Source organism: Rousettus aegyptiacus, unplaced genomic scaffold, assembly GCF_014176215.1.
Source record: "Rousettus aegyptiacus isolate mRouAeg1 unplaced genomic scaffold, mRouAeg1.p scaffold_m13_p_2, whole genome shotgun sequence".
In the NCBI taxonomy this organism is placed as follows: domain Eukaryota; kingdom Metazoa; phylum Chordata; class Mammalia; order Chiroptera; family Pteropodidae; genus Rousettus; species Rousettus aegyptiacus.
In genome coordinates this window covers 19735691-19758994 of record NW_023416295.1, presented here as the reverse complement: position 1 = coordinate 19758994, position 23304 = coordinate 19735691, and the positions used below count along the sequence as shown (strand labels likewise).

The window sequence follows — 23304 nt, the reverse complement described above, 5'->3', positions numbered from 1 at the left end:
ATAAGGAGACATGAATCTGCCTTTATGTGTCTATGAGGGTACAAGCCTGTCCTTCGAAATCCATATACACAAAGAGAGGCATGGCCGAATTCTCTGTCCATAACATATGCAGACGTAGCTTTTTAACATCTAGCAGCTTATACACCTGAAATTCTCATTTGCTCTATTAAAAATCATCATGCTAATAACTAGAGTCCAAAATAATGGAGATACAGCAGTTTGAAATGTTTGGTTTAGCATTTATTTATCAGAATATTGTTAACTAATTCCTCAGTTTTGTTTTTGGAAACGGCGGGGTATCACGGAAAAAAGAAAGAACATGTCACAAATTAAATGTATTTTGTCCGATTACTAAATGGCACCACTCATTCTTTGTCTCTGCATAAGGTAATAGAACATTTACATTTCCCTTACTTCATTTTGAAAACCTCCTACTTAAAGTCATAAGTAACACATTTGCTTGTTAAACTCTACAAGATGGTGTTGGTAAAACAATTAAAAAAAATTATCTTTATACTTAATGCACTGAAAATATGGGAAAGGAATTGGAGAATGAGGAAAAAATTAATTGCAATGCTTTAAAGCAAGTTTTCACAAGTGGAACCAGCTCTTTATATGCCTACTTTCAGCTAAATCTAACAAATAACAATTTTAAATGGCAAACTTATGTCTTACTATACAAAATCCGCCCCACATTTTCATATCCTGCATTTTATCTTGTTACATTATAATTTTGTGTTAATTTTCTAGTTTTAACTTATCTAATAATATTAAAATCATTTAATGTCTGAAAACAACTAAATCTACATTTTAAAACATTATCATGGTTCAGCTCAGTTATATACATGCTTTCATGATCACCTTTTCTATTACCTTATGAACTACATATATCAGTTAAATAATCAACATTTATAGATAGATGAATAATTCAAGTTTGAAATAAAGGTTAAATAGCTCTTGAAAAACCTGTATTTACATCCTTCCCTGTTGGTCTTAAACAATTTTATTTTTCTTTTCACTTTTGACACTTCAAGAAGCCCCTCCAACTTTATCTAGCAGCAGAACATCACAGTCCTTCTGGTTAGTCCTTGGCAATGGGAAAATGAATAATCTCCATGCCATGTCCTGACTTTGTAAGGTATTAACACCTACATTATAACACTAAGAACACTATGTCTTATCTCATAGTGTTCTAATTAATAGATTAGATCTGTTTCCTGATCTAATTAGTAGAATCTCATATTTTTAGTTTGTACTTTTAACATAATTTGAGTATTGCATTGTATTTTTAATGCTATTTCAAGATTATTACTTGAGAAAGAACTCTTACCCTAACCTATGCCACTAATATTCAGAAAGCCAATTGCTGCTTAGCAATCCAGCACCTCTTCATGGGCCAGGAGCCTTTGTGGTTCCGGGTCTCCCCTGGTTTAGAGGGCATCTTTTCTTGCCTGTCTAAGAACTACTTCTTTAAACAACCATTTAGTTATACAGTTTTTCAATACTGAAAATAAGATTCCCTAAGATAAGTATAAACTACCAAATTTGATGATTTAAAAACATAGTCTGTGTAAATTTAATATTAATTTTTCTCAAATTACTTAATTGATTCTGCATATTTGCAGTGATATATCTAGAAAATGGAATCTGAAATTCTGGTGCTCTTTGCAGGCATTGATTAGCATTTTTAAATTTCACTCTACTAAGTTGAATAAGTTATTCTTTGGAACAAATGAAATTCTTTTCTTTTTATCTCTCTTATATATATTCTGAAATATGTTTTCCTAAAGGGACAATAATAAAACAAAAGAGAAACCCTAAAACTACTGAAATCAAGTATGTACTACAGAAATCATTGAAAAAGGAACAATAAAGTTGAGCTCTTATAAAACATTTTGAGTCGTTTTGGATTATACTTGCCTCTATCTCCAGTTATTAATGGGAGATTACCTGATGTCTAAGGGTCTTGTGTTGTTCAGATGAAGGAGACTACATTCACTGAATGGATTTTTATTCCCTTAATGGTAAACTTTTTTCTTTCTTCCAAATAAATAATTGTGCTTTCCATATCCTAATAGAAATATATGAATTATGTAAATTAGAAGAAAATGTCAAGTGTTGGTATTTGATAAGGTGATGAGTTGTTACAAATTCATCTAGAAGAGGAGGCTTATAACCAACGTTTCATAAATACTGATGTGAGGTCCCTTTTCCTGAGGACTTCTCTGAATGTGTGAGAGAACTCTGAGCTGGTAGGGTGTGGCCCCTGATTCATCCTGTGTCTTCAATTTTGGGCAACTTTACTATATGAGATCTCACAAAGCCATCTCTTGCTCTTTCTCCCTCTTTTAGCTTACCCCACTTCTCATAACTTAGAAAGAAACCAATACCAGTTCCTCCAAGGGTCTTGGCCAAAAGCCAATATCAACTGTTAATTTAATGGTCAAGTTAGAATCTAGATAGGCCAACAAGCCAGTGGTGCAATATCCTACTAGACCAGTTTATGTGTAGATGATAACATTGAAACTATCCTATTTATTAACTTCGGTAACTTGTAGGATGTTTAATTCACATCCCAAGTGAGTTCACTGGAGATCTTTTAACAAATAGTTGATTTTATGATGACTGCTCACAAAAAGTCCATGCAATTCTTGTTCTTTGAACTTATGGAGACATTCAAATGTCATTCCAAATAAATCTAGACTGTAAAAATTTTAAGTTAGGAATAATATTCTATCTTTCTGGGTATTCCCCACAGAACCCAGTGCATTTAGTAGACCCTAAATAAATAACAGTTAAAAGAAATAAGGCAGTTGAATGAAAGGATGGATTTACTTTTTAAAAATAAGCTGAAACCTAGATTTCTTTGCATTTTTTTCCTCTAAACTCCCTAAAACTCTAGAGAATTTTAGTCTAATTGCTTTCTTTTAGGTGATAGACTCATATTTTATCACAATATGTTAACATACGTATTTTTAAAAAACTCAAACGAAGTGGGGTGGATTTTCTTAGAAAAGAGAGACTTACATCTAATTTTCCTAATTACTGACCTGAGTTTCCCTTTTCCTAGAGACTCATTCCTACCATTTGTTCCCATTGCTCGTCCTAATGCAGCAGGTATTTTTTAAAAAATGATCCATAATAAAGATGGTTCTAGAACTAGGATACTATGTTTGGACAAAACAAGTTATTTTATAATGTATCAAAAGATTAGTATGTAGGATATTAAAATAATTACATGAGATTTTTCACATTTATTTACAACTTTTGACCCAAGAACCTATCTATAAGCTGTGAATATTTGTGTATTTCTTATTACACCAATTTATGTGCAAAGAGTTACCTTTCACTTAATATAAATAGAGTATCATACTAGAAATTCCATGGAATTCAAGCCAATCCTTACTTGCATTCCTTAATATGAAGTATACAAACTGGACAACTTTTCTTGAGTAGCAAATGTGATATCACATGTAGATAATGTGCTGGGCTTCTCACCAGAATCCCTGGATACTGTTCCAAAGTTCTAATTTGCTTGGCATTTCCACAGTTTTCCTTTATCTTAGCTGTTTTTTAAAAAATGTACTTAAATTAGTTATTTTGCTGGTTGCTTCCATATTGCTTCATTCAAAATCCAAAATGGAGTTCAGAAAGAGAACAAATAAAATTACAGCTTAAGTGCAAACTACATTTCTGAGTACCTGCCAGGTAGACATACCCAATCCAGTGTGTTTCTTTCAGTTCAATGGATTCCCCATTGGATCACCCCTGAAAATGTCAGTAGTTTTCATGAACCACACAGAACTGTCTCATGGTTTCCTTTCTACTTTCAACATTACCATCTGCCTATCAAGTACTGCCATTTATGGAGAAGAAAACATTGAAGAATGTAGAGGAATTCAACAGTGTAGAACATGAAAGCTAGATTTGATGCTACATTTGACTAACATGTTGGCCTCCCCTTCTAATTTTAAAGACTATATATTTAAAATAGTGGCCATTTCACTATACTAAAATATTTCTTTTTGAAAGTTTTTCAACATAGCAACACATAAGAAACTTAGATGTAAAATCTTTGCAATTAAATTTAAAGCCAAAAATAGAGGAGAAAGTAATACAAAGGGACGGACCAAAGCAAAAAGAAAAAAGAAAAGAGAAAAGAAAAAAAAAAACAAGAAAGCTCTCCAAACATAATTATTAGTTATACTTTGATGTAGATTTAAAAATTTTGAAAGCTGAGTTGGCCATTCTTGCTTGTCATGATAGAAACTGTTGGAGAAAGAAATTGTATTCTCAGTCTCAATTATTATCACATGTTATAGAAAATATTATCCTTTTATTCTAATGCAAACTTTATTAGGAATTCCAGGGATGCTGAAACTGTATACACATCAGTCCTGCAGATAAGAACAGGTAGCAGGGGTCTTTCAAGACTCTGCATTAAAAAAAAAAAAAAAAAGGAAGAGATTAAAAAGAGAAAAGAAAAATTGAGAACTGGTTTGATAGCAGGCAGTATTGCCTAGTATTTCCTGGTCCTTCTCTAGCTGTTCTAGACTCCTGACCAACCCATGCAAAGAAATGAAGAAACAGTGTGGCTTTTCCTGTCTTTCTCTTTCAGACCTTCCTTCTAATGTTCAAGTTAGATAAGTACATAACTATCATTGCATCTCTATATCTTCCACTACTGGCCTTGGAAGTAGAAGGAAGACCATAAGAGAAAGAGAGGTGGCAGGGAAATTGGAACGGGGATGTCTTTACACTTTAAAACCACTGTTGAGTTTACACCACAGTATTTCGGTGTCTGTAGGGTGGAGGAGGCAGCACAGTGCCTGGCTTCAGTGAGAACTCAGAGAGGTATTCAGGATTCTCTGCCACAATAGGCCGGATCCGTCCATTTTGTTTATAAAAATATTTTGTGCTGTACTCCTGCAGGTAGTCTGGGTGCTGAAGGGTGCTCCGAGGTGGCAGGCTGTGGTTCCAGTAGTCAGGGTTGTCGAACGCTTTCTTGGCCTTCTCTGGTACAGACAGTACATTGTTCTTCAGGTACTCGGCATTCCCCAAGGCATTGGCAAAGGTGTTGAGGTACAGTGGCTCATTCACGTACTCATCTTCTGCCTTGGGTGGACCATTGGGAGCATTGTGATATTCGGGATTATCCAAAGCTTGAAGGTCTCCGTTTTTTCTCCGAGAAACAAAGGGGTTCTCTTCCACAGGGTTCAGATATTCTGATAGAATACAAATATATCAGTTAACATCAGTTAACTTTCTGGAAAATGTTAATTAGAACAAGGTTATACAGAAAAGTTAGCTTCCTTGTCCAAATGATAAAACCAAGGATTTGTTTTCATGTATTCTCTCACACACAAAGAAACATTTTGTTGATTACAACAGTCATTAAAACAGGAACTAGTGGGCCTAAAGTGTTAATGACCCCTTATATTATTTCATTTTCCTTCTATTTGCACTTGTCTCTCCTATATATGAGGCCAGTTATTTAAATGTTTCTGTTTTCTAAAGTCAATAACTTATGTTGGAAGCTAAAACGAGCTATCAAAGTTAACTATCTTTAAATGTAGAACAATCAGAATTTTTAAAGAATATTGGAAAATCAAAATGACTATAACTTAATTCCTTGCTAAGATGAACAGATAGAGTGAAGGCATAGCATTTTTAGTCTGTATGATTTACTGTGTTATGTCTATGGAGGTAACAAGGATTTGATTATAGATGTTCCCTCAAGTTTTACATATAGGAAAGGAAACATCTAAGAAAAAACTCAACTAATAAAACAATCCGATAGACTCCTTACATGCTTCTAAAGTGACTTGCTTGATAATACATATGATTAAAAATAAAATATAATCATAACAATTTTCAAAGGCTAATCATAATCACGAAAGAGCAAACTACAGTTCTATCACTATTTTGTAGGTTGAAAACTGTCATATAATGGTTATTTTTCAACTTATTTTTCAATGTTATTAGTGGTTAATTTATTAGATTAAATCATATGGTGAGTGGTATTATTCAACCTAATAAATTTATCTAGAATAGGTATTGATGCAGAATTTTTTAAAATGATGTTAACTAATGCTGCTCTCCCCAAGTTTAATTCCATCCATGTGAGAGTATACACATATGACTATATATAGACACATAGACACACACATATATATAGTAGATGCTTTTTGTCCTCTCTTTTAGTATATACACAAACATGATATTTTGGCTATTCCTATTTTGGTATTGTGGCAGAGAAAAAGTACAATTGTTTGTTAAGATGCCACCATTCTAAAACAAATTTCTATCCCCTATATGTAGCCTGACATGTAGAGGAAAAAAAAAGCTCATCAATTCAGAGATATGTTTTCCTGGATATAGGTCTATTGGATATAGCTAAGTTTCAACATCACGTGCAAATTAAAAGATAGTAATGAATATCCCATTATGTACATGAATTACATACAATTCAATAATTTACAAGGCACGATCATTTCATCCTTGCATCAATTCTGTGAAAAAGAAAGTGCAAGTTGTATTTTTCCAGCTTTATAGACAGAAAACTGAGATTAAATGATGCATGGAGGAAGTTTTATGTTACTTTTTTCTCAGTGCAATCTACTTATCTATTATCTTAATGCTAACCCATGTAGCCATGTAGTTATACATAGAGGAATAACTTTACAGTTGAGTTGAGAATCTGTTCCCAGAGAGTAGTTTACTTTCAGGGGGATCTGCCAAATTTTCTCAAAGCCTACATTTGTGTTACTACCGGGTTGCTGTAAACATCATACATTACAACATAAGCATTCTATATAAGGGATAGATACTTTAATGGGTTGTTTACAATATGTACTTAAGGATCTCTAAATCACATTTTATAAAAGCGAATAAAACCATATATTAAACAACAGAATGGGCCCTTTTACAGAGTCTTAAAATATAGTTTACTGTTGACACTGAATACTCTGAGACACAATCATCAGTTTTTAATAAAAATCATCCATCTTCCCCTTTTTGTGATGCTGTTAATGTAGAAGGAAAGCAGCTTTTTCAAAACTAAAATGTTATTTGATTTGAGTGTTTGACATTTCTACTAACTTTTGCATAAGCCCTACAATACCATGACAGTTGATTTGATAATCTAGACAGCTACTAAGTGACTAATGAGCAGGTAGTGTATATAGCATGGATACACATCCTGGGTGGGGCAGGGTAGTATGGCGTGAGATTTTATCACGTTACTCAGAACAGCACACACTCTAAAACTTGTGAATTGTTTATTTCTGAAATTTTCCATTTACTATTTTCAGACTGCGGTTCACTACAGGTAACTGAAACCAAGGAAAGCAAAACTGGATGAGACGGAACCGCTATACCGTCATTGCTGTGCTTTGTAAAACAACAAACTAAATATTTTCAAGATATGATAGTGTGTGTGTGTGTGTGTGTGTGTGTGTGTGTGTGTGTGTGTGTATATATGGATATGCAGGGTTAGAACTTTAATTTTTGACATGTGTAACAGAAGAAACCATAATGCTCTGGAATAAACTATGTCATATAAATAACACTATGTTAATGAATCGACCAAAACTTTTACTGGTGCCATTAAAAGCTTTGGATAATTTTGCCAGCAATACCAGCCTTTATGCTCTTCACAGTAAATCCAGTAACACAATAGTTCTGAAATCTCATGATATGCTACCTTATTTAAATATTCCAATAAAGATACATTTAGGTTAGTGCATCTCAGACTTGATTGTGTAAAAAAAAAAATACCTGGGGGTCTTATTAAAATGTGGATTCCTATTCTGGTGGGGCCTGAGGTTCTGATTGCTAAAAAGTCCATAGCTGATGCTGATTCAGACAGTATAGTATGAATAGCAGCAGCCAAGGTCTTTTCTGGGTCACAAATGTTACAGAGTCCAGTGGTTTGGCAATATCCATTCTCTACTTCACTTATTTTGATGGATGTGAATGTCAAATGGCAATCATTCCTGAACATACTGTTTGTACCTTGTTTAGGTTTGTCTCGCATAGGGGTCATGTAACCTTCTTCATCCAGCTCTCCTCGTGGGCTCCGTTCTGGGGCAAACACTGTGGGGTCAGCGCTGTACCTCTGGGTGCTGCTATCCTCTTGGACGCGGGGTGCCACTGCCTTGCGTAAGGTGCCATTGCAACAGGAGTCATCAAAAATTTCAGCTGTAGCTCCCTGAGCAACTGGAGCTTCTGGGATGGTGCTGGTTGGGGCTCTGTAGGGTGCGGGCACTCCTTGTTCTGCAGTGAAACCTCCATCTCGGTATACAAACTGGTTCTGTCAATAGCAGAGACACATTTGGACCGAAGTTATTTTTGAGAATAGAGGTAAGAAGTGAATGTTAAAACCGAAAGGGTATGGAAACTTGTCTTTCTTTCAGAGAAAAGTTAGTTTTTTAAAATTGAGCTTATTTTCCCTAATGGCTAGTGGATTTGAGTTATGGACTAAAAACCCCTAAAATTCCAATTTTTCTTAAAAATTAAATTGTGGAAAAACCATTTGGAAATATACATTTTAATTGTAATAAGCACCTACCGCATGATCTCATAAAAATATTCATGTTCTTTTCCCACAATTGCTATTATTTTATAAAATTCAAAGCGAATTTTCATGACAAATAGCAACATCATTAATTATAGACAGTTGCTATTAAGAACAGAAGCACCGCGATGTCATTTGAATGGTGATATTTCCTTGTTGCATTCTATTCTGTAATTACTATGACTGAGTTTCTAGTACCTGATTAAAGAATCATTGGTGAAAGTATGACTTTTTAGCACACAACCTATAATCATCAAAGAACAACCTCCTTACCCAGAAGCATCATTTATGAGCACGAGTAAATCCTTCAGATAAAAATTGAAAGCTACTATTGATGTATGATATGACATCTCAATTTTGAATTATCTATGGAAATAAAACATCTACAAAGGCAGCTACACAACTACAGAAAAATTTTAACTCACTGTTGGCAAAGGCAAAATGAGGAAATTATGGGCAGACAAGAGAGAGGAAACATGGTAAGCAAAGACCCAAAATCCTAAAAGATGAAGGTTGATTGTGAAATACTTACTCCTGACATGGGGGTGTAGGCGGGAGGAGGGCTGTGTCCAATTTCACTCTAATAGGAAAGAAAAATGGAATGATGGATATAAAAAGAGGTAACGTGAATGGGGGAGAAAAAAAAAGAAAGAGAAAGAAAAGCCACATGAGTTGTATGAACCAAAGGGGAAAACATGCACAACAGTGAAGTTTGCTAAATGGTAAAATTTTATGCACTCTCGCTACAAGCACGTTTACTTATGTGTTTGGAGGATATTAAATACTTTAATTCAATCTCTGAAAAGAAAAATTACTTAGAAAAAATAAAATTTTTAAGTGGATTAAAAGTTAGCAATGATGTTCCTTTAATTAACCTTAGAAGGGAAAAACAGTAAATCATTAACCATAGTTGTAAATGAAAAGCAAATCTCTTCATTATATGTGAAATGACTGAAATGACCACATAGCACAGCATCAACTTTTGTAAGAAGAAACATCTCCAAGGAGATAGAAGTGGACTTCGATTTACCTGGAATAACTTTTTTTTTTTTTTCTATCAAGTTACATTTATTTCTCATTATTTCAGCAACGGGTCTTCTTAGTCAATTCTTTTAAAAAGGTACATACTATTTTCTCTTCAGTCTTAATTTTTTTTTTTTTTTTTAGGTTAAGTAGCAGCAGAAAATCTTTGAAATCAATTCCTTTCTTAGATACATGATTTACATATATTACTTTCATTTAGTTAGAATCAGTTAAAATTAGATTTCAGTTAAAAAAAAAAGACATATTCTTACAGCTTAACACTCCACCTATGGGATAAATAAAAGTAGAATAAAAAATGTGATAAAATATTAAAGGCAATGCTCCTTAGGGTAAGTCGAGGGAATGGTATGAATATCAACTCTGTCTCTTAGTAAAACAAAATTACATATATATATTCATTAAACATTTTTTTGAGAACCTATTGTTGACATGCCAGGCACTGTTCTAGGCACCAGAGATAACAATGCAGATAAAAATTGTTGATTTTATAAACCTTGCATTCTCTACATTCTGTCCTTGACAGTGAGCAGAGATGATGAACATAAATCTCAAAGACAACTGCATCTTGAAACATCTATGAAACATAGCTAAACATTTTTCCTGGTAAATGTTTTTATAATTTAGAGATTCATAAAATAATCGAAGAAGAATATGATCCCATGGAGATAAACTGTTTAAGGTAAATTAATAACAGCTGAATAATACAATATTTTTCATTAACTTAGTCTGTTGGACTAATCAAGGGACATGTTCTGAACCTCTGAGTTCTGAACAGTGAGTTTGCATTTTAATTTTCCCTATAACTGAGTCGCTTACACGATGCTATAAAAAATACTTATCTCTTGCCTTTTCTAATAACATAACAACACATTGAAGATTATGACATGAAAAGTTAGTGATATAGTTAAAATGCAATGCATAGAAGGTGCTATTAGACAGATTGTCTCATGATCTGTTGGAAGGTCTGAGCTCCACTCCCGATCACACATGATGTATTCAACCATGAAACACCTCAGACACTCATTTTCATCCTTGGCTACTCTATTCTTAGCGAAGACAAAATATGATAATGTATACAAATAAACTCTGTAAGCTCTGCACAAGTGTAAAGAATATATAAAATTTAAATATTCGCATCTGCTAAATAGGATTTTTTAAGTCAAGCAATCAAAATGCCAAAGCTACTCATCAAAGAGGCATTTTAGAATGCTTACCTGTTCTCCACATTGCCTTAAGTATAGGTATATTTTTCTATCTTTTAGAAAGACATGAAATCAAATACATTGTTCATATAATTTGAGTAAGGAATTCTCTATATATAGTCCAGTGATATATAAAATAGGGGGCTGGTATGAGGAATATGACAAACTGCCTTGTACAACTTCATATTACAAAACTTGGCCTAACCATATCTTTAAACCCTAATTATTTAGCAAGCATTTAACAAACATTTATTAAATCTCTACCATAAAAGCACAAGAAACTGTGGTAGATGCTGGAGGTATCATAATGCACTAAGAGTGACATGGCTGTAGTCCTTTTGCAACTTACACTATACTATCAAATGTTATCTGAGATTATTATAAGAAAAGGCAAGAGTGAAATGAGGCTGGAGTGAATTTATTTCAATTCTATAATTGTATATTAGAAGATAAGGTATAACAAAATATTATAGCAAGTATCAGTATCCTTTGACCTCTTGCCTTGCAAGAGTTGTAATGTTTGACTAGAATCATGGCTGAGGAAACAGCCTTTGACTGCCGCACATTTTGCATTTTATAAATTTTGAGAGATAAATGATCAAAGGAATAACTCACAAGTCATTCTTCATCAGGAAATACTTTATTATCTATATTCATTATCTGGGCTAGACCACTTTCAGTCGTAAAGGCATTGTATTAAAAATAACTAGGCCTCTTGCAGTTAGTCTGTTCCAAGACAGGAAGAAAGGCCATGCCATATTAGAATGCATCTGCTGTCCTAGCTTTGACAAGTCTTTCTGTCAGCAACCTGCCAACTCTATCTGGATATACTGCCAGATATCATCATAGTAATAGGAGCATCTTCATGCTTTTTCTAGTTTTGAATGCTTTTTCTAGCATTAAAATGGAAAAACTGCTAAGCAAAGCCCCTTTAGCATTCATCGTTTTTAGGGTTATTGGTTGCTTTTTATGTTTCTGTTTCCACTTTTTCCCATTTTTTTTTTTTTTCTGCTTTCCATGATAAAAAGCACCTCATTCATTTCCCCCTAGAAGGGCAATGCAGCTACAAGGGAACATCTGTGAGGCCAATTAGCTGGGCTGGAAATGTGATATAATTGTTGTTTAAATATATTTAAATTACATGTTAATCACCATGTCATAATTTATAGGCTTTGAAAATAACTTTTTGTACTTGAGAGCCAAGCCAGATTTTACTTGTTTTTGCTGTTTTTAGTTCGTAACAAGCTCTTCTCATTCCTTCCCCTTCCTGCCCCCAATCCCCCACGCTTGAAGAGCTGAACTTTTAATACTGGAAAGAGTGACAGCTGCAAGTAAATTGCTTGAGTAAAAATTAAGATCCCCACAGTCAGAATGAGCTGGAGTGACCTTAAAGTTCTAAGCAGAACAAAGCAGTGCTCTCAGTTAAAAGGCTTTTGTTTTCTCATTGTGCCACTTTCTGCTGTCCATCAAAGCTCAGCTTTGTGGATCTTCAGGAAGCAGCACTGGGTGCATCTGTTCACTTAGCTGGTAGGGGATTTACTGTCAGCAGGATGGAGCTAGAAGGAGATGGGTTATGAGGCGTCAGGTGATATGGAGTGTTTTCCTGGTGGGGGGGGGGATTTGTAAGGGTGATGGAGAGAGTCAAGTTCAATTTTGTTGCCATATCACTAGGACACTGTATGATTAACTTGGACTCAAATGCCAGAGGTTATAGAGAAGGCAAATGTCAGCAGATATATCAAATACAGTATTAAATGCACACATCCTGTCCTAAGATTTACTTTTCAGTTGAATGATAAAAATTTGAACCTCTGTCTTATTGCATGCATTGTATTTGTCATACTTACTTTTTTAATTAAAATATTGTATTATTTAATATTGTTTGTGGGAAATTTTAAATTATTAGCCAGATGGACTGTGTCTTATGATATTTTTAAAAAGCATCATACAAATTTATCTTCTTAGGAAAGAAACAAAATACATGCTCAATGTCTATCTTCTACCTAAATTAAACATGTACGTAATGAAAAACAGTTGTTTTTTTAAAAAAAATTTCAGACAATTGTGACTATCAATATTAACTATGGGATTAAAGTTTCTAGGGCCAAGAAATATTCCAAAATATTCTAAAATAGAATATGTCTCTGTAAGGTGCTGACAATCCATCAGCACTAATTTATTACCTAGACACTTCCACACAGTAAATATTAAGAGTTCTCAACCTTATGTCCTCTCTGACGTAGACTCTTAACACTCTGATGGGTGTTTTTACACAGGTCAGGTAGCTGATAGATAAAATGTTTTGTGCATTATGTACAATTCCTGATGCATGACTGTAACTCTATCTTTTTCCCAAATGAGTTCAACACACCAGTGTTTGAGACATCTAGATTTAGAGTCTTCATTTTTCATAGAGCAACCAGAAGAAAACAAACAAAATGTGTCCATATACCAAACACCAGGCAGGACTGGGGTAAATCTATTGAACTTAGGCAGCTGGCTTACACACACATACACACACACACACATATTACACAAAATGTCTTTCTCTATTTATGTATATACTTATTAATTATTGTATTTATTTACCTATTTGGATTGATTATGTGGGACACTGTTCTCTTAAAGGAGCTAAATTTTTACTCTACACACACAAAAACAAATAGTGATATAGTAAATAACACATGTAATAATGAAATAATAAATAAATAGATAATGAGCCTATGATTCAGCTGAAGAAATATTAACTCGGACCCTCACCCTTTGTCTACTTTTCACTAATCTTAGAACATTTCATCTTTTTCATATATCTCAACTACTCTATAATGAAAAATAATTTTTATTAAAGGGAAGCTATGAATGGTATCAGTAAATATGAATGGGAGTCAATAGACTACAAATTATATGAACATGGTGCCTTTCATCAATTTCAATAATTAAGTCAGTTCTCAAAGTCTACTTAATTATAATGTCTATTCTGTTTTAGAGATGACTATAGGACTACTTTTAGGAAAAGTGATAAATAAGAAGGGAAATTAACATGTGTCATGCACCTACCATACGTTACAGATTATTTTAAGTTTATTCTTATAATCTCTTAAGGGAAATATTATTATTAATTATGACTCCCATTTTACAGATGAGAAAACTGAGGATCAGGGAAGTTACAAGTTATTCCATGTACACACAGCCATAAGTGGCTGTCTAAATCTATTGCTCTTGAATTATTCCACATGGAGATTTTGACTTCAGAATTTCTGTTTTCTCTTTTCATTGCCCTCCCTCTATCCCTGCATAGTACCTGAACTCTTCTCTCAGGTAAGTTCTCATGATTTCTCTTTCTTGTGATAAATTAAGTGAAAGGAAGAATTTAAAAAACTCATTAGCCTTAGCTATAAATTACTGATAATGTTTTACAGTATTGCCCCTCCCAGCAAATTTTCATTTTAATTAGCTACAAGACTCAAGCCGAAAAGGAAACTACAAGTAAAATGCTGTGCTAATAGAGGTTATATATGTGAAAAATATATATTCTTCCTAATAGCTTCTATAGAGCGTACACACATACTTACCTACCTTGCCACACATTTACCTACACATTTACCTACTTTGCCAAGAGCAAAGCCAACCCTGAAGCAGGAGGAAATGGTTTTAAATAACTGAAGAACATAAATATTTTCCATGACAGCACTCTTGCTTATGGATTTATTGTTCCTAGTCCAGGGCTTAGTCAATAAATTCCTTTTCCTGCTTGACTAAGGGTAAGTAAGCAATATCATCCCCAGGCAGCGATTCCTATACTCTTTCCAAATATCACAGAACAAGAGGATATTCCCTTTTAAAATATTCATGGCTAGATGAGTCAATAAAATAAAGAAGAAAATTCCTCACTTTTTACCTTTCTGCTCTAAGGCTCTACTCATATTATATGATGAAGTCAAGGAACACATTAGCACAGTCAAAAAAGAAAGGGCATATAAAATATGCTTTTATATTAGTGTCAACATTTCTTAGTTTTGTTCAACATAAGCAATACAAATTTTGTCACCATTCTTGAGATCAGTAATCACATAGAATTTACATCGCTTCATTCTGGGGCAAGTTCTAAACATTTTTTGTCTGTTGGTTTCTGGAAACTTTATTTTGCATGTTTATATTTCTTTTCATGAGTATGTTGTGATATTTGAAACTTTTTGTAATTATCACTTAGCTACTAACACATTTAGCTAGAAATCTAAGGAGGAAAACTTCTAGGAGCTTTCTTAAAGACCTCTCAATAGTTCTTTTCAGTTAGAGAGGGCATGGGCCTTTTCCCTTATTTTTTAAAAGTTACTCTTAAGAATATCTAGTTCAATTACAATATCTTTGTTTAAGAGTCAAAATGAAATCATTTAGCTTTTACTATGTCCAAATTCTTGGGTAGGCTGACTAGGTCTTCAAGTGAAGACTTGAAGTTGTCTATCTCTCTTGAGTGATTTTTATCCAACATCATAAATATTTGTTTATTGAAGACTTCTTAGTACATGAACAATGCACTGAGGTCAGGAAGCTTTTGAAGAAAAAAATTCCATAGACCTGGAACAAGTGGTCACATGAGGTCCTTCTACCTCTAGGGTTGTATTCTTAAAGATTTTGCCACTAAACCATGCAGTCTTTAACAAATTTCTTAATCCCTTGGGCGCTTAATTTATTTAACACTGAAAAGAGAAATGGGGCTGTAAAACAGAGAATAAGAAATATCACTTTTGACTATCAAACTATTTGTATATAAAATTAATATTCTGCCTTAAGCCTATGAAATTGATTTTTAAATACTGTAACATTTGATTATCATTAAAGCAAAGGCATCTTATAAATTTGCTTTCACACATCTTTTTAAAGTATATTAATCACTTTTGTTACCCTCTTTTTTTCTAAATGCAATATCTATAAAGTATCTTAGCCCATATGCAATATATAATTTTATCTTTCGGGAGGCAAGATTATGTTTAGATGATGACTAATTTAATGTAAACTTTTCATTTTACAGATGGAGACACTGGTGCCCTAAGAGGTCAGGTTAATTTTTCAAGTCATATGACTGACAGTACTAGAAACAGGATTCCCTGAGTCCTCACCTAATGTGTGTCCCATTATACCTACAGCCTTGAATTGGCATTTACTAAATGACAAAAAGTCAGTTTAGAGTTTTCAAGGTATATTTAAAATTTTTTTCTTTTTTAGAAAAAAATTTTTTTATTATAGCCAAAAGCATTGGCCTTAACTACTATGGTATTTGTCTTCAATTAAAATACGCATTGATATCCTCTTAAAATGAATTTAATGGAGCTTGATTATGAGAGAGATATCAATTTTTCTTATGCAATAGGCTTTAAGTTTATTAGATGAAATTAATACTCTAATACTATGAAATACTATAGATTAAAGCTCTTCATACACAGATTCATTAAAAGGACATTTTATTTACAAAACAGATTGTCTTCCATAGAGAGGGAGTATGTCATTTAAATAGTGTAGCTATAAAAGCCAGTTATTAAAAAAAAATACATCTATACAAGCCTACTTCTAGTCAGTTGATATATTTTGTCCTTCACAGTGTTTATTTCTACCTATAAAATGAGAGGATGAATGGAGGTTACAGAATAGTTTAAAATTAAGTAACTTATAAGGCAGGTTTGAACTGAGAATGAGAAAAAAACTATAAATATTCTGAATTTGAATGTTATTACTTTAGAATTTGAAATGCTACGCCTTGGTCTGGTTATAAAATGTTTCCTTTTGTACTGTTGGTAAAGATCTACTTAAATCACAATTTTAGGCTTTGTGTGTGTGTGTGTGTGTGTGTGTGTGTGTGTGCATGTGTGCACATGTGTGCAGGCATGTGTACGTGTATTCATATATACACTAAGAAAATTAATAGCCTAAAACAAGATAATAAAGGTTTATTTAACTTACTCAAACTATGATATTCTTTTATAGTTTATTAGCTATTTTCTGGGTTTGTTTATACGTTAGTTTTACATTTTTCATATGTCAATATTGTTTATCAGTGAATGAATCTTGTTCACTAAAACACTATGTACGTGAGTTCTATTTAGAAATGTTTCTTTAGTGGTTATTTAGAGTCACTTTATTTACTTGCAGATAATAAGGCAATAGTAAAATATGCCATATTTCAACCTCCTCTTTAGCAATAATCCAAGCTCAGTAACTTTTATTACATATTCAAAATGATGACAGTATTTAGAGCAATTTATGTGTGAGAATGTAGAAAAAGTGAAGGGTGCAGTTAGTGTATAGAGATGAAAAACAAACAACACAGGAATAGAATTGCAAATTTTATAAATCTAATTTTGGCATGTAGAATTTATTCAGCGTCTTAAATGATAGGTGTTGGCAACAAGTTGAGCAATTTAACATAATATAGATAAAGCCTTCAGTGTCCATGTCATTTCATTATGGACCAGGCTGAAAGTATCTTCAGTTATGCTAGTTTATGCAAACTGTTTACCAGATAAAAAGTGAATCTGTAACAGTGGTTGATTCATCCAACTACTGCTCTTTAAGCTACCAGGTGGCACAGCTGTTGCTGTAAGTAAAAAGATTTTTAACAGTCCACCTGGAATTAGGACAGCTGCTTGGTGTGAGTTGATCTGAATAATGTACTGTGGATACTCTGGTACAGCACTGACAGAGCAAACAGCACGTGGCTCTCCCATCAGCCCAGAGCAAACACCAGTTACATTTCACAGAAACAGGCTGGTATTTACAAGTGATCTGCGCCAAAATGAATATCAGATTGAAAGAAGCACCCCAAGAGAAAATCCTCCCCCCAAGAGCTGCTTGTTGATCATAATCTAAGCATCTTTTACCATTTTCGAAAAAAGTCTCCAAATTGCATTTTGCTGTGTAAAAATGTAGAAGAGAATATACAAAGAATTCCTGCATTTATTTGTAAACCACCTTGGAATTACCTACAATAAACAATGACCAATACTTCTTGGTTTTCTATTTACCCTGTTTGCTGCCAATTTAACCTAAATTAGCCAGGACCATGGTCATAATAATTTCCTTTTAAGTTCTAAAATGGCTAACATTTTAATAAAAAATACAAAGGAGGCATACACACACACATACACACACACACGCGCGCACACAAAATAGAACAAAAATAAGAGAATCTTATTTAAATCTATCATGGATGCCAGAGATGGTCCAATCACACTCTTTTTTCAACTAAGATAATAGAGATGGCAAGTGACTTTCCTCAAGGTCACACAGCTAGTTACAAGCAAAAATCAATATACCTAATTAGAAAAAATATATTTTTATGGTTTATTATGAGTAGAAAAAATCTATCTGGTTTACTTAGATTATGTTCGCTTGAGTCAAGGGCAATCCAGCTGATACTCTAAAAGTGTGAACTCGACATTTCCTCACCATGGCTGACTTCTCCGTTTCAGGCCCATGATTCTCTATTCCTTTCTAACAGATTTCCAGAGCCCACTGATTTGTGCCCTTGTTTTATAGGAAATGAGACTATATCTATATCCTTCTCTACCAAAGGTATATCATAATGAGGCAGTAACTCACATTTCAAAATGTCCTTTCTTATCTATATTCTTACTCTCTCCCCATGGATATGACTCTTCCTAGGCCAGAAAACATCCATTTAGTCTGATTAATTTGGGGGAATTTTCTCATATTGTTAATAGATCGTAATGGTCCTGTATCAGGTAACGCTGGACTACTGAATTTCAGTCCTTACCCATTTAATTAACTGTTGGCCTGACATCTTAACTGGAATGTCCCATGGCATTTCAAATGTCACATTTCTAAAACTGAAAAGAACATCTCCCTGTACAAAATTTAATATTTTTATCTTTTTTGGCTTGGCGAGTGGGATCGATACTTTATCTACTTGTGCTAATCAAATATTTTAGTTTTATCTTCGACTTCTCTATTTTACTCTTTCTATCTAAGCATCCAAGGTCTACATATTTGAGTGTCTTAAGACCTTGAAAAATCAACCATTGTCTTCATCCTCATTGACACTATTTTAGCTGTGGCTAAGGTGCCGTATAATTTATTTTCTAACAGAAATACTTTGCAAAATAAAGTGCTACTAATCATTAAACCAGGATAATAGGAGCAAACCAAGACTGTTTAGTGAAAACAAGTATATGTCATAAACTTAATTGTGACATAATTTCTTGATTAGAGTACTTTAAGAGTTGTCTAACTAGTCTCCTTAATCTTAGTCTTTCCCTTCACTCTAATCTAACATTCACACTTCATTCTCCTACTGGAGTAAAAAAACCCCAAAACTATAAGACCTTTTATTGACTCAGGCTAAATCAAGTCACAGTTTCTCTTGGCATTGAAGGCATTTGGTAGCTCTTGTCTTTGCCAATTTCTCCAGCCTCATCTCTGCACTCTCAATTACCATGATGGTTCATTACCTCTCTCACCTCTAGGGCTTTGCCCAAGCTCCAGTTGTTTCCTCAATGCTTTTTCTAGCTTCTTCGTCTTGATTACATGTTAATCCCACAGAAAATTAATATTGCAGTGATTACATTTAATTATTGATTCAAAAATATTTATCAAGAACTTATTATGTGCCCCATATGAATAATTTATCAACTGTATTCTAATGGTTTGTTTACTTCATTACTTTATCTTTTTCCTTATACTGTGAACCTACTTAGAAGATGACTTACTCTAACTTACCCTCATATCCTTGATACCTAGCATAGGCCAGGGACATGGACGTGAATGGTCAATAAAGATTAGATAGATAGGGAGATACATTAAACTTGGAGTGGGTCTATTAATGAGAATCTCAGAGACACTATGCAGCCAGTCAGATATGTTTTAAAGATTATAGAATTTTAGCACTTTTCAAATCATATATTATACGCATATTACTCTGCAGAAACTCAGGGTGAGCCCTATAATGAAATTGGACTCCAATGTAGTTATCTGAATATTATATCTCATCTAGTACACTCATTCTTCCTCTGTTATTAGTTCTAGAGGTAGTGTTTGAAATTTTAATTCTAATAGTAAAAAATATATGTACTCATACAAATAGTGAATGTTTCCAAATGCAATGAGCATTTCAGGTCTAGTTATAAAAGTTCAGGATCCTATCACTAGTTGGACAATGCTCCCTTGAGACATCGATGTAGTTCCTAAAGCTGTGGCAACCTAGAAAGCTTAGGTTTCAGTTTTGTCCTTGAAGAATATAAATTGTTAACTAAGAACAAAAAGAAAGACAGACCTTGAGGATAAATTGCCTATAGGCTGATGAAAAATGTAGTTTTGGCTCATAAAAATAAAACACAAATCCTTACCAGTATCTTCTTTAAGTGGGCATATCACCCACTTATATTTCCACACTGTACTATATAATACAGGGAAAGATCATTTTAAATTTTTTGAAAAGCATTTTTAAGATAATCATAGCTGAGTAGTATAGAAAATCAAAGTTATAGGTCAATGAAATTCTAAGTCAAAATTAGAAAGTGCTGGTTTCTAAGAAGAGAAAATACTGCAGGAGGAGAGCATTTGATTAGGGAAGAATGCTGTTACCCAACAGCTCTTAGGTAAGTTTTACTCAAGCTTAATGTAAAATGGGAATAATAATGTCCATCCAGCTTGCTTTGAGTTTCATAGATTCATGTTCCTGTTAAATATATTTTAACAAAATAATGTATTATATGTGCATGTGCAACATGAAATTTTTCTAGTAAGTTAAGGAAAATACAGCTGAATGCTGACTTATCTGAATGTCACACACACACACACACACACACACACACACACACATACACACATACACAAAATACTAAATGCCTCAAAGCACATAAGGATACATTTCTTGTATAGCAAAATAAAAGTATCTATACAGTTGCATATTAAGCTATGTGATGATAGAAATTATTTTGTAAATTCAGAATCACATTTCATTTGAAATGACTGTCAAGAATGGTTGGTGTTATTGATGTAAATAAAATAGTGGGAAATAATTTCCAAGTTTTATTTGAATGTGCATTGATTAATACATCATTTAGTCATTGTAAAAATTCCTATGAAAATTAAAAATAACGATATGCTTTCCTTGTGCAGCAGCAGTAAGTCAACAACATAAGACCTCTTCGTACTCTTTCCTCATTAGCCACAGAAAGGTGTATATTAAATGTCCAATGAAAAAATCTTTAATCAACTAAAATAAATTAACCAAATGACCTAACAGAAGAGATAATGATAAACTGAAATAAAATCTTCATTCCTTTTGTTTTCTTTAGATGACGAGGATGAGTCAATGAAACACAAACATTAGAATTTCCTATCTTTGCACAGTATATATTGGCCTTGATTTTTTTTGAATAACTTCTACTGAACACTTGATCGCATCCAGACAGATTTCTAATAAGAAATGTTTCAGAATTCATGCTGGGGCATTGTCAACAGGCGAAGAAGTCCTCAGTACTGAACTTGTGCTAAGATTGAATTTTTTTTCTTCTCCATGATTGCTGATCTTTTCAGGGAAAGCTGGCACATTAAGAGAGGCACAGAGCAATGCAGAAAATGTTTGAACTCTTACCCTGTTTGATGGAGAGAGAATTCCTATGTGTCACATCTTTAATAAATTAAGAGCTGAAGTATTATATAGATTTTAAAAGCATACTAAACATTTTAAGAAAAAAAATGTCTTAGAAAGTAGCTGAGTTACAGAAAAGTGCTTAGATTTGCAACTTGAAATAATTTGATGAATGACTTGGAGTTGGGAAAATAAAATAATTGAGACTTTCCCACATATTATATGGCCCAGGCTTTCTCCCAAGGACTACTAAACAAAACAAAGTACTAGACAGATAACAAAAAGCCCCTGATATATTTCCAAGGCACTTGGAAATCATTTATAAATATATCCAAGAGTTTAGAAACTGTTTCTAATTCATCTGTATCATCTTTTAGGATAGCTAGCTCCTTAAATATATAACCAATCAGCTTTATTAGTATCTCAACCTTTCTTATTTCTCCCAAATTTACTTATGTAAGTATTTAAAAATATAACTAGTAGCTCAGAGTTTGCAAACACAATAAGTGAGAAGTGGGCAGTTTGATCAGTCCTAGGATTGATCTTTTAAATTCTTATTGATCTTTTAAAACCAAAACTTCAGGTAAGAGTTATTAGAAGTAATAATAGCATACTGACAGCACTTTCAGGATTTTTATCCAGTCTGTTGCCATACAAAAACATATTGAATGTCAATTATGCAGACAGAGAAGATAGTTCTAAGAGAGGTTTCTTGACTTAAGCCTAGGTTGTGAATTATTTGCTTTTAAGTATGTTCACATTCTTCTGCTTGGAAATTCTGGTCAAGAGAAGAACGAAAATAAGTAGTTGGCTCATACACAGCATATGGCCAGGTGAACATTCATAAAATGTTGATCGGTCCACAAATTAAATTTTCAAGACAGCTGGATCATCCTCTTCCAAAAGGGAGGAAGGAAGCACAATAAATAAAGGGTTCTTTGTTATATTAAATTTCCAGGGCTCACACCATTCATTCATCTTGAATTTCTAAATAACAGAAGCCCCTAAGGAAGCTTTCACTACCATGCTCTTTGAAACCAAGAACATTCCTCACAGTCATTACTTCTGCAAGTTTCCCCACCTCTTCTACCAAGAGTGAATTTACCTTAAAGCATAACTTAAAACTTCAGGCCCTCAACCACATGGCCCCTTTAAGGCTTGGGAAAGAGCTCATCCTAAGTTCACCTGATTTTGTAAATGTTGAACAAGTAAGATTTTTTATTTGCACTTTTTCCTTAAAGAGACCCCAACTTTACTCCCTGATGATGTGACTAGTTCCACAAAACCTCAGTCTACCTATACTCTTCCCCAACATTTCAGAAAATGTTTCCTACAGTTTATTCTTTATCAGAAATCTGACATTCATGAGCAGCAGCCATCCTACACAACCAGAAGAAGGATCCCTGAGAATATCCTTTCTGATGGAGAATGTTCAACTGTATGATTCAACTCAAGCATCAGAGCCAGAGTTAATATGCTATAAGCTTCCTGATCACAGCTCTTCAAAATTCATTCAAACCCCTCCTCTTTTTGAAGTTCACATTCAATAATTTTTCTGCAGGTCCTTGTACTTGTGGTTATTATCTACAGTTTTTGCAGGCACTTTCCAACACTGAGATTGTTAATTTGCATCACTAAGATTGCTTAGCAATACCTAACTCATTTCTAAGCCCTTTCGACATGAATGCCACTGAATGCCTAAGCATCATAGTCTCCCCCTTGCCCATGACTGTATCTCTGCTTCACCTTAATGACCACATGGCTACATCTTAACCTCACCAGGAAAACACCCTGTTAGAGAATTTAAAAAATAGCCTTCTCTCTGGCCATAGCCTTCTATTCATTCACTTAGTTAACTCCCTTTTCCTGATTCG

At 33.6% G+C, this 23304-nt stretch overlaps 1 protein-coding gene across 6 annotated transcripts in view; it reads right to left on the bottom strand.

Moving 5' to 3' along the window:
• Positions 1-218: 218 nt before the first annotated feature.
• ERBB4 (erb-b2 receptor tyrosine kinase 4) overlaps positions 219-23304 on the bottom strand; it is a 944884-nt gene continuing 921798 nt past the window's right edge. For 3 of the 6 annotated variants that reach the window (XM_036236254.1, XM_036236256.1, XM_036236253.1), the window contains 3 exons: positions 9111-9158; positions 8017-8314; positions 219-5225 (listed from right to left, as the gene is read on the bottom strand). In XM_036236254.1, coding sequence (XP_036092147.1) covers positions 4780-5225; positions 8017-8314; positions 9111-9158 — 792 coding nt within the window. In that variant the 3' untranslated portion in view covers positions 219-4779. The remainder of the gene's footprint in view (positions 5226-8016; positions 8315-9110; positions 9159-23304) is intronic. The other 3 variants (XM_036236258.1, XM_036236257.1, XM_036236255.1) reach the window with 2 other exon arrangements.